Consider the following 14,553-nt stretch of genomic DNA (forward strand, 5'->3'; position numbering starts at 1 on the left):
GACAAGCCCGTGGCCCGATGCTCCAGGACATCCCCGCAGGAACGAGCCGCCCCGGCAGGCAGGAGTTGCGCTGCCGGCTTCATTTCTGGAGGACATCGATCTGGAACAGATACACAGCAACGATGGCAAAACCGGGAGCGATGCAAACAAACCAGGCAGCTTCTGCGAAGAGCTGATTAAAAGATGCCTCGTTAGACGCACCGCTCCTTCAGCCAGCACGGTGCTGCACCCATGACAAGCAGCCTCCAGCAGAGGTTGCTCGCCGGCTTTGCAAAGCGAGCGGCCGCCGGCTGCCGCGCCGTGGCCCCGGGGGGACTCGGCAGCTCCGGCCAGGACGCAAAATCAGCGCGAGGAGCTCGCTGCTTCCTGTTCCTGCCTTGCCGCGGTGGAAAGGCTCCGCAAAAGCGGGCCGAGCCGGGGCCGAGACAGCCCGCCCGCCTGCCGCCGCTGTAAGCCTCCCAGGGCTGCGGCCTCGCTGGCGGTCTGCCGGGCGCGGGGCGGGCGGCCGTGGCAGCGGGACGCGGGGGGACGGTGCCCGCCGCCCGCTCCCAAGTTCCCGCTGCGGGTCGCCAGCAGTCATCCCTCTGATTTTAAAGCCTGGAGGTAGAATTAGCAAACGGGTGCGAAACGTGCATCGAGGAAGATGGGGATTTTTTTGCTCCTTTGGGAAATCGCTGGACGTTTAGACCCGCAGCAAAGGGCGCCAGTGCCCGGACCGAGGAGCTCCGCGCCAGCCCCGCCGCGCTCGGGGCTGGCGCGCACGAGCCGGGAGCGGCTCTTCCCGCGAGGGCTGCTTGCAGTGAGCAGCTATGTGCTTGCTTTTAAGCAGGCCTTTCCTGACGAGCGGCGTCTCTAGCAGTCGAGGCCGCGCCGGACGTCGCCGCAGAGCCTCCGCGCGCGCGGTGGCGGCAGACGGGCGGGCGCTGCCCGGGCTGCGGCGCTCGCCGAGGGCTCTCCCGGCGGGTGAACACCGAGATCCCCGCTCGGGTGCAGAAGCTGGCAGTCCGGGACGTCAGCGTGGTTTGCTGGCCGGCCGCAGGAGCAGCGCCGAGGGACGTGTCGGAGCCGGAGCCGCCTGGGAACCGGCACCGTGCCCGCAACGGCAGCGCGGGAAAATGCACTAAGTAAAACCAGCACCTGGAGCAGCTTCGAGCCGGTCGGGAATCGGGGGGAGCCGCTCAGTTTTAGGCCGGTACCTCAGACCTCCTCGCGCTGCGGTTCCCTTGCCCGTAAGCTGCGAGTCCTCTCGCAGCTGGAAGAAGAAGCGGATGAGCCCTTCCCACTCTGGCTCGGTTTTCCCGCAGCTCCTTGACCCGCCACAGCCGGGTTGCGGGGACGCGTCCTCCCCGGCGCCAGCGGAGACGGCTGCGAGCGAGGCGGTGGTCCCCCCTGGAGCACCAAGTCACGGCGGAGACGCAGCTGCCCCTGCCAGGCCTTGGCACGACTCGGAAGACGCACCGTCAGGTCTTTTTGCTCCCGCCTCAGTTCACCCGCTGCACTCGCTACAGCTCAGATTTTCCCAATAGCCAGCACGTGAAAATTTAATACCTTAAAAATCCAGCCAAAAGCTTTGCTCTAGCACCAAAGCCAAGATTTCTAGGCTGCCCTGCAGAAGGAGAAGGTGCCCGAGGGGGGTTCGCACATCCTCGGGGCGAGCGCCAGCAGGAAACGCAGCTCCAGCCTTCAACGAGAAAGACGGAAGGGAAAAAATTAAAAGATGCTAGAACAGCACATTTTTTTGTGTTTTTTTTTCCTGTTGCACCTGTGGGCTGTGGTTTCCTGCGCCACGAGCCCGGCTGCGCCCACGGAGCTGCAGCACCACAGCGCAGGGCTGTGAGCCCGCAAGATGCTCCCCGGCCGATCCAGAAATAACCTCAAAACCTGCCGCGATCGAAGCCGCGGGGGGCGGGAGGGCAGCCGGACACGTCTCTCCACCAGCGCCCGGCCTGCGCCGTGGCCTCGGTCCTGCCCCAAATCCCTTTTTTTTTCTCTTTGGAGGGGAGAAACCCCCTTGCCGCTGGCTGCGGCTGCGCTGGCCTCCGGCACGGTTTGGCTCTTGCTGGCGCGGTCGCGACCTGGCGTTTGGGAAACTCCGCGCTCAGCCGTCCTCCCTATCCCCTGCTCCTCCACCTCTGCTCGTCCTCCTATGATAGCTGCTTTCCCTTGCGCCTCCCTCCCTCCTCCCCATCCAAAAAAAGAAAAAAACCCTGTAGATTTCAGAGCCAAAGATGCTTTTGGTGTTTTAAGCAGACACCAAGGAGTAAAAAAAAAAAAAGAAGAAGAAGAAGAAGAAGGAAAAAAACCCCTTCTCGTGAATTATAGTCCTGTGGAAATGGCTCCAGTTGCAGAGAGAGTTTTGTAGATTAGAAAAAAATGCAAGTCTCAATCGGAGCAACTCTTGCAGGAAACACTTTCCCCACTCCTTCCTTAGCAAAGTGTTCACTGGAAGCGCTTCTGCTCTGAGACCAAGGGAAGGGTGACTGACAGCTCCTTATTTTTGGTAGGCTTGAAAGGATTTACTAATAAAACACAACTACGCCATTTAATCCCTCTGTAATTAATTTGTCAAGAATACCTGAGGCTTAAAGGCAAGAAAACTTATTTTGAATTGGAAAAATAGCAACAAATGGGACTATTTTTCCTTCCTTCCTTCCTTCCTCTCTTTCTTTTCTTTCTCTTTCTTTCTTTTCTTCTTTCTTTCTTTCTTTCTTCCTTGATAATATCAGGTAACAAGCAAGTTACCCCAAACTGTAAAGCTGGCGCGCAGCGAGGGGGTTGGAGCAATACGTTTCAGCGCTTCTCCAGTTCATCGAGACCACGGTGTTCCCACAAGCCGCTTCAGTTTTCGACAAAACTGCGCATCAGCCCGTCACTCTTTCGGATCATTTCTGCCCTCGGCGTGTCACGCAAACTCACCGCATCACCTGCAACGGAAAATACGCCGTCCCGCGCCTCCGAGGCCGCGTTAGCCCGCGCCAGCCCGCCTGCCCGTGCCGGGGCTCGGCTCTCCGTCCGGCAAGCGTGCCTGTGCCGCAGGCCGGCTTCGGGAAGCCTGTGTCATCCTGAGGGTCTTTTTTTTTTTTCCTGTCACCCTGCTTCTGATATTTCAGGAAGTGTTTGAGGCATTTTATAGCAATGAAAGGCAAGAAAGGACTGTTTACCTGAGTCTGAACGAAGCGGAAAAAATGAATGTTAAACCAGCGGTAAAACACCCAGCGTTGCTAATTCATCATTGTTTTCTTGCCAGTCTCCCCGTAGCTAATGATTTTCTTTAAAAGCCACTTTGCAGTGGTGTCTGAGCAACTCTCAGGGAAGAAAAAAGTAGGTCTCCGCCAAGTTCAGGTTGCAAAGGAGAAACTACAAGATGTTTCCTACGGCCTCAAAACCCGGAAGGTAAATAAAAAGAATTCAGCTAAAAAAGCACTGTACTTACACATACAAATTGCTAAGCCGGCGCTAGCAATGTTATTTTCTCCTTCCAGGGCCAAAATCTTTGGAAATGCCATTTTGCCGTAGGGCCTAATTGCTAATCTGCTGCGTCCGTGTGATGCAACACTTCAAAAGCAGCGTGCGTAGTTTTGCAAGGCAATAGCTTGCGCTGCGTTAGCTAGTGATTGATGTGCCTTACTCACAAGCGCAAATAAAGGGGACCGCTGTGATTTTTGTTTCGCTAAGTGCGAAAGCTCCATTTGGGAATATGATTTATTTTGACAGCCTCCCTTGCTGAGCTGCGGACAGGGTTCCCGCGTCCTCCAGGGCAAGCTTGATCCAAATGCACCGCTTTCTCCTCCCATTCATTTTTTTTGGAGTATTTTAGCAAGTTCTCCGACGTTGCCTGGTAGGATAAGCATCCATGCCGTGCTCTTTGCAGGAGTGAATATGCACCAAAACCTGCAGGCGAAGGGCTTCAGCGCTCGCCTCCGCGCCCGGCCCGGCGGCTCGCCGTGCTCCGGGTTGCGCTCCGGTTTGCGGGCGCCCCGTGCTGCCAGGTGATCGCGTGGGCCCTCGCCTCTACGCTATTTTTGCATTTGCTTTTGCTTCCCTCCCCCGCAGACCTCCCCAAATGTTTCTCATTTTTATTAAAGCAATTTATTCCTGAGGCTGCCAAAGGCTTAGCGGGTGCGGCACGCGTTCAGACAAGCCGTGCCTAGTGACCTGGGGGGGAGGCGGGTTTGCGGGGAAGAAAATGAATGAAAAGCTCTACAAAAGGGCGCCGGAGCGGGGCTGGAGCCAGCGTGGCCGGCCTCCAGCACGGAGATTCCTCGTCCAGGCGAGGGTGGAGGTCATGAGTGAGACAGCCTGCGCCGAGCTAGGGAGGACCAGAAAAGGGGCAAATGAGGTGGGGAGAGAGACTCACAACCCCTCAAGCTATTTGCAGTATCCCTGCTGCTGATCCGGAGCTGCTGGTATTTCAGATGGCACTTTGGGAGATGGCTTTCCTCACTTGAAGGGATGTTAATTAATACTCCGTTAAGAAACTCCTTGGAAATGTCAAGAGAAGAAGAATCTTCTCGGTTGAGGAATTAATTTTCTCCCTTCAGTTGACCCGCCAGCCCACGTTGCCAGCAACGTTCCCATTAGCTCCAGCAGCGTTTGCCAGCATTTGTTCGGCTCCAAGACCCGTGGAAAGCCACTGGAGCCTTTCCGTTGATTCGAAGGAGCTTTGGGTCAAGTCTTCTGACTGCAGGATAATGCCTGGGGTATGTGCGTTGGCTTGCTGCTATGAGCCTGCTCGTGAGTGATGAGCTGCTGAACGACATCTTCATTTCGGGGCAGGGCGGGGAGGGACGAGGATGCTAAGTGGAACCATCCCGCGGTGAAGTCATTTATTTCACCGTGCGGTTTCCCTTCTCCTGAAGGCTCCCGGGGAGCAAATTGGAGTTTGCACGTTGCAACGTGTGCAAAAACCACAGGCTTTTGCTTTGCTTACAAGCTGTAGAGATTGAGGCTTCGTGCTGGAGCCCTGGCGCAGAGCGGACCTCGCGCTTTGGTGCGGGTCGACATTCCCCTGCAGCCCAGCGCCGCCGCAAACCGCACACTGCTGCTTTCCTGCGAACGCAGCGACTCCGTGCAGAAAGGGTGATGCACAGGCACGCTGCACGGGGCGAGGCGCGTCCGCCGGCGAGGCGACGGCTCCCGGCCTGCCGCTGGCAGCCTGCTCTTCCCGGCCCTGTCCAGGGAGGACGAAATATCTCTGGAACTGGCGGTTCTCAAGCACTCCTTGAGAGGCAGCTAAACACGGGTTTTATCAGCGCGTGAGAGCTTGCAAAGATAACACTTCAAAGAAAACACGTTTTAAATACACCTTTAAAAGCCTTAAAATGTAATTCCATAAATGTTTGTGTTACTTGGGCAATAGATAAAGTGAAGTGGTATTGCCGAAACGTAGCGTGGCCGAATACCTGCAAACTTTGCCGGAGTCCGTATCGGGTGAATGGTTCACTTATTAATCTGTGTCCATATATACGAGAGCCCTTGCCTTCCTCAGGGACCGTTTCGCCCTCGTCTCCCCAGCGCTGGCTGCTGCCCTCCGCTTCGCCGCGCTGGGAGCGCGTCGGAGCTGCTGCAACAGGAGCAGGGGCGAAGCCGTCGCGCTCGGTCCGGCGCGGAGCTGCCCTGGCTGTGTAGATCCCGGCCTGATTCTTACCAAACTTGGGATGCTGATCCCGCTGCTTGGAAGCGCTCGATCCCCCTTTTCTCTGCCGTCAGCGGGACGGGAGTCCTGCCGCCTTTCCTGCGAGCCCTCTCCGCTCTGGCTCTGGCTCTGGCTTCTCCCTCCGGGAAGCCGGACCCGACGGCGGGCGCGCAGGTCGCCGCTGATGCAGTTCGCCAACTCATTTCCTTGCAGTGCGTTTAGCCCCCGGCGATGCTTATCTGGGAAGCAGGCGCTCTGCTTGCTAGGCTAAGGGGACCCCTCCGGAAACGCCGGGCCTCGCGAGCGCCAGCCCCAAGAAGCCGTTTCGGGAGCCGACGCCGGCACTCGCGCTGCCCTCCGGCCCCCCGCGCTCCTCCGCCGAGCCCTCCCTTCCCTCGCGCGCCGGTGCCTTTCCTGACGTTCCACCAGAACTGGCGTTTGGGTCAAATTTCACCTTTAATCAGGGTAACGACAAAACGGGCGCCAGGTGAGCGGCCAGTGGGTCCGTCCCCAGGGAGCGGCGATGCCCGGGACGCCGCGAAGGGGCGGCCGCTGGCCCCGCGGCTGCACAGCCCGGGCTTCCTTTCGCCGACGCGGGGATCGCAGCGGAGGCCGAACGTTTGGGGGCCGAGCTCGCAGCCCCCACGCAGCGGGGACGTCCCCTCGGCAGAGCCTTTGGGAGCTGATGGCCACCCAAACTGATCCAAACTCCTGTCCGAGGGACAAAAATCCCGAGTGCGGCATTCCCTGCGCTTCCTCTTCCATCGTTAATGTTATTCTTCAAGTGGTTTTTTTTTTTTCCTTTAAAACTCTCTACGTACCCTTGTCTGTATTTAACCTGTGCATATCGCTTTCAATCTCTAGCACGTTCTTTCTTACAAAACAAACCTTCTGGATTTCTTCAGATGCCAGGAAGAAAGAATTTGAATTCTTGTTTTAGATCCAGAAACATTTCCCTTTCAGCCAGAGAAAATGCATCTGAAATCTCTGCACCACGCAGAGCAGAAAAGCTCGGTAGAGCTGAGAAGTAGGAAGTAGAAGTGGGAAGCGGAGGAAGGGGCACGGGCACCTGCCAGGCACCACCAAGCGACGCAGGGAACCAGAGTTTTCCCCCAAAGAGAGCGTCGCGCCGTCCCTGCGGTCTGCAGGAGACCGCGGGCAGGATACGCTTCGCAGGGAAGTGGTTGTGTACTGCAGGGCGAAGCGGTCGTGCCAAGCCCCGCTGCAGGAAGATGGATGTGAAGACCCGGGCTTGTGGGCTGGGTGATCGAAATCTAGAGTCAACAAGGATGAAGACTCGCAGCAGGAGAAATCCCAGGTTTCCTCCCCGGGAGATGCTTTCTCTCCTTTATCTGCAGCGCGAGCTGTCCGGGCTGCGCGTCCGTCCAGCTGTCAGTGCCCGGGACACTTCACATACTCCTTTCTGGTCAGGATCCGAGGGCAAACTCAGCAGCTGTGGTCCCACCACCCCAACCTGCCCGAGTGCTGGCTGAGTGTGGAGGAAGCCTCCTGCTTTCCGGGGGTGGCTTTGCCACGCCACAGAGGAGAAACCAGGCTCTCAATTAAGTCCCTGGCAAAAGTAGAGACAGCGTTTTATCCATAAAAAATATTAACTTCCAGGACAGCTGCCCACCAGGTGAGATGCGAACAACCCCCTTGAAGGCGAGAATCCCTGAAGTCACAGGACGGTCTGGAAGCTGGAACAGATATCCGTAAAGGCTTGTATTTTTCTGGTAGAGCTGGCTACGCTGGAGTATTCCTCACCATTTACTGAAACACAACCAAAAATGTTTGTCTCGTGAAAAGCCTGAGCCAAGACAGTGCTGGAGTCCAGTGGGATGAAACTCTCCAGCCCTGATCCTTCTCCAAACGTCCCTTTCGAAGCCCGGTTTGGAGCTTGCCCGAAGCCTCCGCTGGCTCCTGCCGCGCGGTGGGAGTTTGGAGAGCGTGGGCATGATGGATCAGCGCGCTGGCTCTGTAAACCGGAGTCACTGAACGGTAAATAAAGGCTTAATCATTTGTGTAATCTTTCCTAATTACCAAAGCAAAGCAACCATTCCGAGCCCACCCAGAGGCTCCAGTGTCCTTGTCAAACACTTCTCCGCAGGGTGATTGATACTGGGTCCCCCAGATTTAAACTGAGAGGAGTTTGCTGAATGCATCCTAACGGGAATGGAAAGTCACCTGGGAAATACATTTCTGGGCTCTGTTTTGTAATCCTCTGTGACCCCTAGTTGTGAGTATCCTGCTCTGATTTCTGCCAGAGCCTTCAACCATGCTTGCTGGCACAGTCATGAGAAGAAGACATTAAAATATCCCTACGTTTCTGCCCACAGAATGCGGCTCCGTCCTTGGCTGTGGGTGGCCTCCTTCCGGGCACAGCTCTGGGGAAAAAAGGGCTATTTGCACCCTTAGGGCCCCGTAGCCATTCCCCAAGTCTGGTGTAACTGGTGTGACTGTGACCCCCCCTTCTGAGCTGCAGCTGGGCTGCAAGGTCCCCGGGCCCCATCCTTGGGGGCTTCGTGGCCTTGCCTGAGGTGCAGACCTGCTCCCGGCGTTCCTGCAGCTCCGCTCGTTCCTCAGGGAGTTCAACCACGTGCGACCATGTCAACGTGCGCTCTGACTGCTACAAACAACGCAGCGCCAGGAATGCAAGGGACCACCACAAAGGTTTAACTAATCAGGAATTAATGACTCTTTTTGGCTGGGTTATGGAGCACAGAGATGTCTAGAGAAGTCCTGTAGGTGGGATACTGTAGGGCTGGCTAATAAGAAGCGTCATGAGGTGAGATAAGCAGGTGGGGCCCTGCAAACGTCTCCCCACTTCTCCCTGGAAGGGCTGAATGTGCCGCCGTCTCTGGAAAGCTGCTCCTGATCCCACCCCAGCTCATTGCTGGGCCGGGTTTTGCTGTGCGTTGTCTATTGCTCCGCGGAAAAGCCGTGGAGTCGGTGTGCGGGGAAAGCGGCGGTGTCAGCTGGAAAGCCAGGAGCCCTGCGGGCACGCTGCTCTCCCCTCCCGGTGCGGGGCTTTCACGTTTCCCTCCTGCTCCTCCAGCGGGGCTCGGCCAAAGGTTCCCTGTGCGCTTGAGGAGCAAGCGGAGGAGGCAAGAGAGGACCATGCTCATGTTTGTGCATGGTCGGCTTGATCACAGGGACACACACGGAGATCCCTCTGGGGGCAGCTCTGCTCTCCCACCATGGCACTGATGGGACCAAGCTCATCTCAGTCCTCCTGATGGAGTCAGTGGAGCTACTCCGGATTCATACGTGAGCAGCTAAGCCTGCTGAATCACACTGTTAAAACTGTATTTTCCAGGGTGGCGCAAGGTTAGACAATAAAAGAAACCATCCCTGAGTGAGATCCAGCTCCGGTTCCTCACGAGGAAGCCAATGGAAGTCCAATTTATGTGGTGCTGTAGTAAAGTACGGGTATTGTCAAAGCAAGTGAAGGTATTTTTAGCCAGTAGAGAGAAAAGAAGAAGGAGCTGGGAAGATATTTGCTCAAATGAAGCATCTATGAGGATTTGGCACTGAAGGGTCCTACCCTTTCTCTTACAATTTACTGCATTTCACTTGGACCATTAAGTCAGGCCATCTGCAGTGGGATGGAAGAAAACCACCAGATCAGCGGGTAAACGAATGCAGCCTCCCTGAAATCCAGGCTGATGGGGAAAATATGATGCCTGCTATTTGCAGGGGCAGATGGGCAGTTTCCAAAGGCAAATCCAAAAGCAAAAGATAGCAGGGCTGGCTGAAGACTCTCTGGAGCCATATTTAGCCTTTTCCCACTTTGAGTGTAATTTGGCTTGTGCAAGACAGTCTCAGTGCACCTCATCCAAAATGCTCCTCATCTGCAATGAGAAGAAAATATTCTCCAAAATGCCAGCCCCATGGGCTGACGTTCCTCTTCTTTCTGGCCAAGATATCCAGTCTTATTGCAGAGAAGCTACTTTTTTCTTCCGTTTTACCTCGCTGTTAGGCTTTTCTTCCTGCAGGACTCGAATGCTCGACACTAGTGGTGCTGACGCGGCTTTCAGGTTGCTAAGTCTCTTCAGTCGTCAGTGGCAATGAGGGAGATGCTTCTTCTGTTGCGTGACATCTTTGTAGCATGAATTGCTTCGTGTTTTACTGTGCTCGCTTGCAGTGTGCTGTGCACGGACGCTAGCACTGATAATTTTTTGGCTAACAGTGGTATTAAATCATCAGATAAAAGCTAATGATGGAGAGAGCCAGAAAATGTGATGATGATGAGGGGGAGGAATCCACAGTTGCCGTGTGTGCCAGCCATCTCGGGCTGCAGCCATCCAGCCAGGCAGGGCTGCCAAATTTATGTGCGTGTTAATTAACATTTTGACTCATTAAACGTGGCTCATTGCACGGCTTCTTCGATGGGAAGGCGATTTTGGAGCGGGTGCCAAGCAAAAGGAGGTTCCTCCGCTCTCACCCTGCCCTCGTTCTGCTCACGTAAGGCAGAAGCGGCTCTTGATGCAAAATGCTAATGAAAAGAGAGCCTAAACTGAGCTTTAATGAACATGACGAAGAATACTCCAATATTTACCAGGCTCCCGGTACTTGCTGGTAGGTGACCTGTACTGGGCACCCGTCAGCGGCTCCTCATGGGCAGGGAGCGGAGCGCCGGCCCGGCGCGCTGCGGCTGCGAGCCGAAGGGCACGTCTCCGGGCTGCTCTCGCAGACCCCGTGAATCCACCCCAACCCGCCGGTCCGTGCCAGCGCAGTGGTTAAGAAAGCTCGCTGAGATCTGGCACCCGGATCGTCCAGCCTTCCCATCTAAATGTACAGAAAACATTGCGCATCTCCTCCTGGACGGCGTTGCATAGCATGAAGAGATGACCGATGGAGAGACGGGGATGGGCACATTACTCATGTGCCAGCGAGTGCTGAATCGTTTGGGTCACCTTATGAGATGTCATCTGTGCTTGTCATATCTATTTTGCAGAAGGAATATTTCCAGGGCACTTTAGAGAGCATTAATATCATTTATATGTATTGCTTCTTTTATCCCTTTGCATAAAAAGGCAGCTGTATTTTTTGCCATGAATCTGGCCACCTAGGACTTGTAAGAAGAGAAGAGTTATAGCTGAAACCTTTCAGAAATCTCTAAAAAGCACCTGCGCTGCTTTCCTCATCCATCACCGCGTTGTTATTTTAAGATTCAGCATCCTGGGACTTCCCAGGCCTCCGCGCGAGCGTTGTACGCCATCCGGCGATGCTCCGTCCCGCCAGCGAAGCACGTGCGTCCCAAGCCCCCGGGGATCACAGCGCGGCCGCCGGGCCCGCTCGGCTGTGACCCTCCTGGCACCTGCGCCCCCAAGGCGGGCGAACCCCGGCCTCGCCGGAGCGACCTCGGAGCCGCCGGGCTTCCCGCCCGCCCGAGACGTCGGAGGAAGGCGGCCCTCGCTGCGTCCCACCGACGCGCCGCTCCTGCGGGATTTCCCGCTTCCGAACGGGCGGTAAATACCGGGGAGCCGGCTCCAGCCCTGTTCACACGCCAACTAATTAATCGCTACAATTAAGAAAGTGCTTGGGCTTCTTCTTGGGTTCGGATCTGCCCGGCACCAGCAAGACCTGCCTACGTTACGCCGGCGGGTCTGGACTGGGAAACGGGGATCCAAAAATGAGAGCGATGCGACTGGTTCGGCTTGTGGCACTTTAACGCCTTTTCTTCTGGTCACGGGGAAGAGGTAGGAATTACAGGGGCTCATTAGCACCGAAAAAAACCCTGATTGGTTCTATCTGAACATCAGGAAAAGTGCTGCTGAAGGTCACCGCCTGGGACTTACTGCAGCCGGTCTGATTTGCCCAGTGTCCAGCTTTTTTTTATGGATATTGCTTTTACTCCAGGAAAAAAAAAAGAAAGAAAAAAACCCACCCAGCCCATTTGCTCTGCCAGCTGCACTGTACTTTTAAGAAGTGCATTGGGTCTCAAGAGAATGCATCAAAATTTTGATGCTTAGCAGAAAATAAAAATATTTGCACTCAGTTCATTTCTAGAGCTGCACATAAAACGCTTCCCCTCCGGGCATATCCGAGAAAAAGACTAGAAATAAAATATAAATTCTAAATAGCAGTAAAATGTTTATCGCTTTGGGGGTTATGAGTGTTCAGCTTTTATTACTATGAAAATCAATTTACTGAACTTCAGTTTACTGCAAAATCAAAAAAAATAAAGTTAAAACCTGAATTCGTTCTGCATCCCTGGGTCTCCTCCTTTATTCTTCCTGGGCTGTCGGCGAGACGCCTCCTCCAGCAGATTCCCACGGCGGTCCCTAGCGCGGGGGTGTCGCAGCTCGCTGCCCCCAGCTCGCAAGCCCCCCGCCACAGCAGGGTTTTCCTTTCCACCAGCTGCCCCCTCTACACTTACAATTTTGCTAGACTCCAACCTGGAAAAAAAAAAAAAACTTGAGAAGAAGAGGAAGCAGCCGGTTTTCCCCCCTCCAGAGAGGATTTTCGGTGGCGTTCGCCACCCGCGGCGAAGGGCAGTCCGCAGGCGTCCGGCGCATGGGTTTCGCTGCCGAGGGACTGGATTTTTGCTGGGAAGTGCGAATCCGGGTGGTCAAAATAATGTAGGAAAGCGTCGTGGTGCTTAAAACGCTGGAAGCCACCCCCAGACCCTGGACGTCAGGTGCATGGAAGTCACTTCACCGTAGCTGGTAACATACGAGAGAAACTGCAGCAAACCCATCTCTTTCCAAAAAAAAAAAAAAAAAAAAAAAAAAAAAGTTAAAAAAAAAAGGTTATTTTTGCTCCGCGGACGGCCAAAGCAAACGCTTGGGGAGCGACGGGGCGGGACGCACGGGGAGAAGGTGCCCGCTGCAGGAGGACGCGCCGGGCAGGGCCGGGCGCCGGGCCGGCGGCGCCGGGGCTCGCGCTGCTCCAGCCGCGGCTCTGCCGGCGCCGCGCCGGGCGCTTCGCGCGCACGCGGACTTGGCTTTTTCTTTTTTTCTTTTTATTCCCGAACGGAAAGCCTCCGGCGCTCGCGACCTCCTCGTACAAATGAGGTGCTGGCGGAGCAGCGAGCGCCGGCTCCGGCCGGGGCGCCGGCGACCCGCGCCAGGAGCGCGGATTTATGGGGGAGCCGCTGGCGGGGCAGTGTAAACAGCGGCGGCCCCCTTCTTTTTTCTTTCTTTTTTATTTTTTTTTGGCTTTTTCTAAGCCGTGCATAAAGGGGCCGCAGCGACGCCTCCGCCGAGCGCCGGCTGCGTCCCGCCGCCCTCGCGCGCCGGAGCTGAGACCCGGCACGAGCTGCTGCTAAAGGCAGGGTGCAGGGGTGGGAGCCGAGTTTCAGCGCCCCCCTGGCAGTCTCAAATCAAAGCCTCTCTGGTATCTATCTTGAAAAAAAAAAAAAAAAAAAAAAAAAAGAAAGAAAAGAAAAGAAAGATGGAAAGTGCTTTACAATTTTTCCAAGGGTCATCTGATAACCTTGGCAGGTTTAACTGTGCCGTAACCAAATTCCCCCCCTCCGGCAGAGCAGAGCGGGATGAATCAATCATGGCAAACACCGCTGACGGACCTCGTGGACATGAAAGGCGAGAGCTGCCACGAATGTATCAAAAATGTGCACGAGGGGGGGGATTCGCCTTCATTTCCTGGGGGGGGGGGGGGCAGGGTTTTCTTGGCTTGCAGCAGGGCAAACAAGAGGGAGGCGGAGAGAGGCGTTGAGCCACAGGGAATCGCTTAGGAAGGGCGGTGGGGATCCAGCAGGAAGCCCCGCGATACCTCCGGTGTCTCCGCCGCGGCCACGGCGCCTCCTCTCCTCCCCGCCGGCCGGCGGCGAGGCGGACCCAGACGGGGAGCCAGGGCGAAGCCGTGGGCTCATCCGGCTCCCGGACGGGCAGCAGTTTGGGGGCTGCCGCGAGCAAGCGGGAACAACCGCGGAGAGCAAGTTAAACGCTTCTAAAGAAGGACGACGGGCTGCCCGTCTTTGAGCACCTTGCTTTAACGTGCTGAGGACCTTGGGGCTGCAGGGCACGGCGGCGCTCGGCGGAAGCCGCCGGCCCCCGGCCGCCCGCCGGGGCGCGTCCGTGCGTCCCGCGAGCAGCCGCTCCGCGGGCTGGCCGCGACGCTGTTTGCACGCGCGCGGCGAAAGTGATCCAACGCGAGGCAGCTGCTAGAGCGGCAGTGTTCTTGCGCAGGAAACCCCAATCCCTTGAATTTTAATTTGAGCTGGAATTACTTACGGATAAAGCAATCCTGGTCCCAGTAAATAAACCCTGGTGCAATGACACACGCTAGCGGGTTTTAAGTCATAGCGAGTGGGAGCGCTGCACCCCTTGAAGATGCTTTGGTCAACATTCCTGGGAAAAGAAAGAGCACCTTTGGAAAACAACCTGCGCTTCCCCCCAGCCTCGGGCAGTTCTCCCTGGAGCGGTTCCGGCAGTTGGCGCTTTCCCGGGGCGAAGGCAAGCGTTGGCCGCTCTCGCTTTTCCGGGGCCGCCGGTGGCCGTGGGAACAAGCCGCCCGGGGGGGGGGAGGGAAGGGTGTTTTCCCCGCGCCCGAGCCGCCGGAGCGGCGGGAGAGCTCCCGGCACATCGCCGGCAGGCGGGGGCCGGCTACGGGAGCGCTCCCGGCCCGCCGGGCCGGCGCTGAGAACCCGCAGACTCGTTTCGCCGCTTGCTTGCGCCGCGGGTACGAAGAGGCGGCGCGGCGGCGGCGCGGGAGCTGGGGGTGGCGGCTCTCCCGGAGCTATTAGCCTGAACCTCCTACGCGAGGAGCCTCCTTGATCCGCTGGAATTTATATGACCGTTAATGGGGACTGTAAATTGCCGTCGGTCGGGATAACTCGATCCGTGTTTTTTTGGAGGGGTGGAGGGAAGGGGGAAGAGGGGAGGAAGGTGCCCCTGGGATGGACACGGGGAGCTGTACAACAGCTTAAAGGCCCTGCTGTCTGCTGGCATATC

General features: G+C 56.5%; 1 protein-coding gene across 1 annotated transcript; it reads right to left on the reverse strand.

The window, feature by feature from the left end:
• Nucleotides 1-1,523: 1,523 nt before the first annotated feature.
• LOC134147950 (sterile alpha motif domain-containing protein 1-like) lies at nucleotides 1,524-14,550 on the reverse strand. Its single transcript, XM_062589548.1, has 4 exons — nucleotides 14,538-14,550; nucleotides 13,834-14,380; nucleotides 11,833-12,036; nucleotides 1,524-1,681 (listed from the first exon to the last, which is right to left on the reverse strand). Exons 1-4 carry the CDS (start codon nucleotides 14,548-14,550, stop codon nucleotides 1,597-1,599), a joined length of 849 nt encoding a protein of 282 aa, XP_062445532.1. The 3' UTR covers nucleotides 1,524-1,596.
• Between the last annotated feature and the right edge of the window lie 3 nt (nucleotides 14,551-14,553).

The sequence above is a fragment of the Rhea pennata genome, chromosome 16, assembly GCF_028389875.1.
Source record: "Rhea pennata isolate bPtePen1 chromosome 16, bPtePen1.pri, whole genome shotgun sequence".
NCBI classification, from domain to species: Eukaryota; Metazoa; Chordata; class Aves; order Rheiformes; family Rheidae; genus Rhea; species Rhea pennata.

Bases quoted from the DNA above. Each gene is read 5' to 3' on its own strand.
- LOC134147950 (XM_062589548.1), bottom strand. The intron at 12,037-13,833 runs GTAAGTAATTCC...TTTTTTTTCCAG, and splicing joins GGACCAGGATTGCTTTATCC to GTTGGAGTCTAGCAAAATTG. The intron at 1,682-11,832 runs GTTTTAACTTTA...TTCTCGTTGAAG, and splicing joins GGGATGCAGAACGAATTCAG to GCTGGAGCTGCGTTTCCTGC.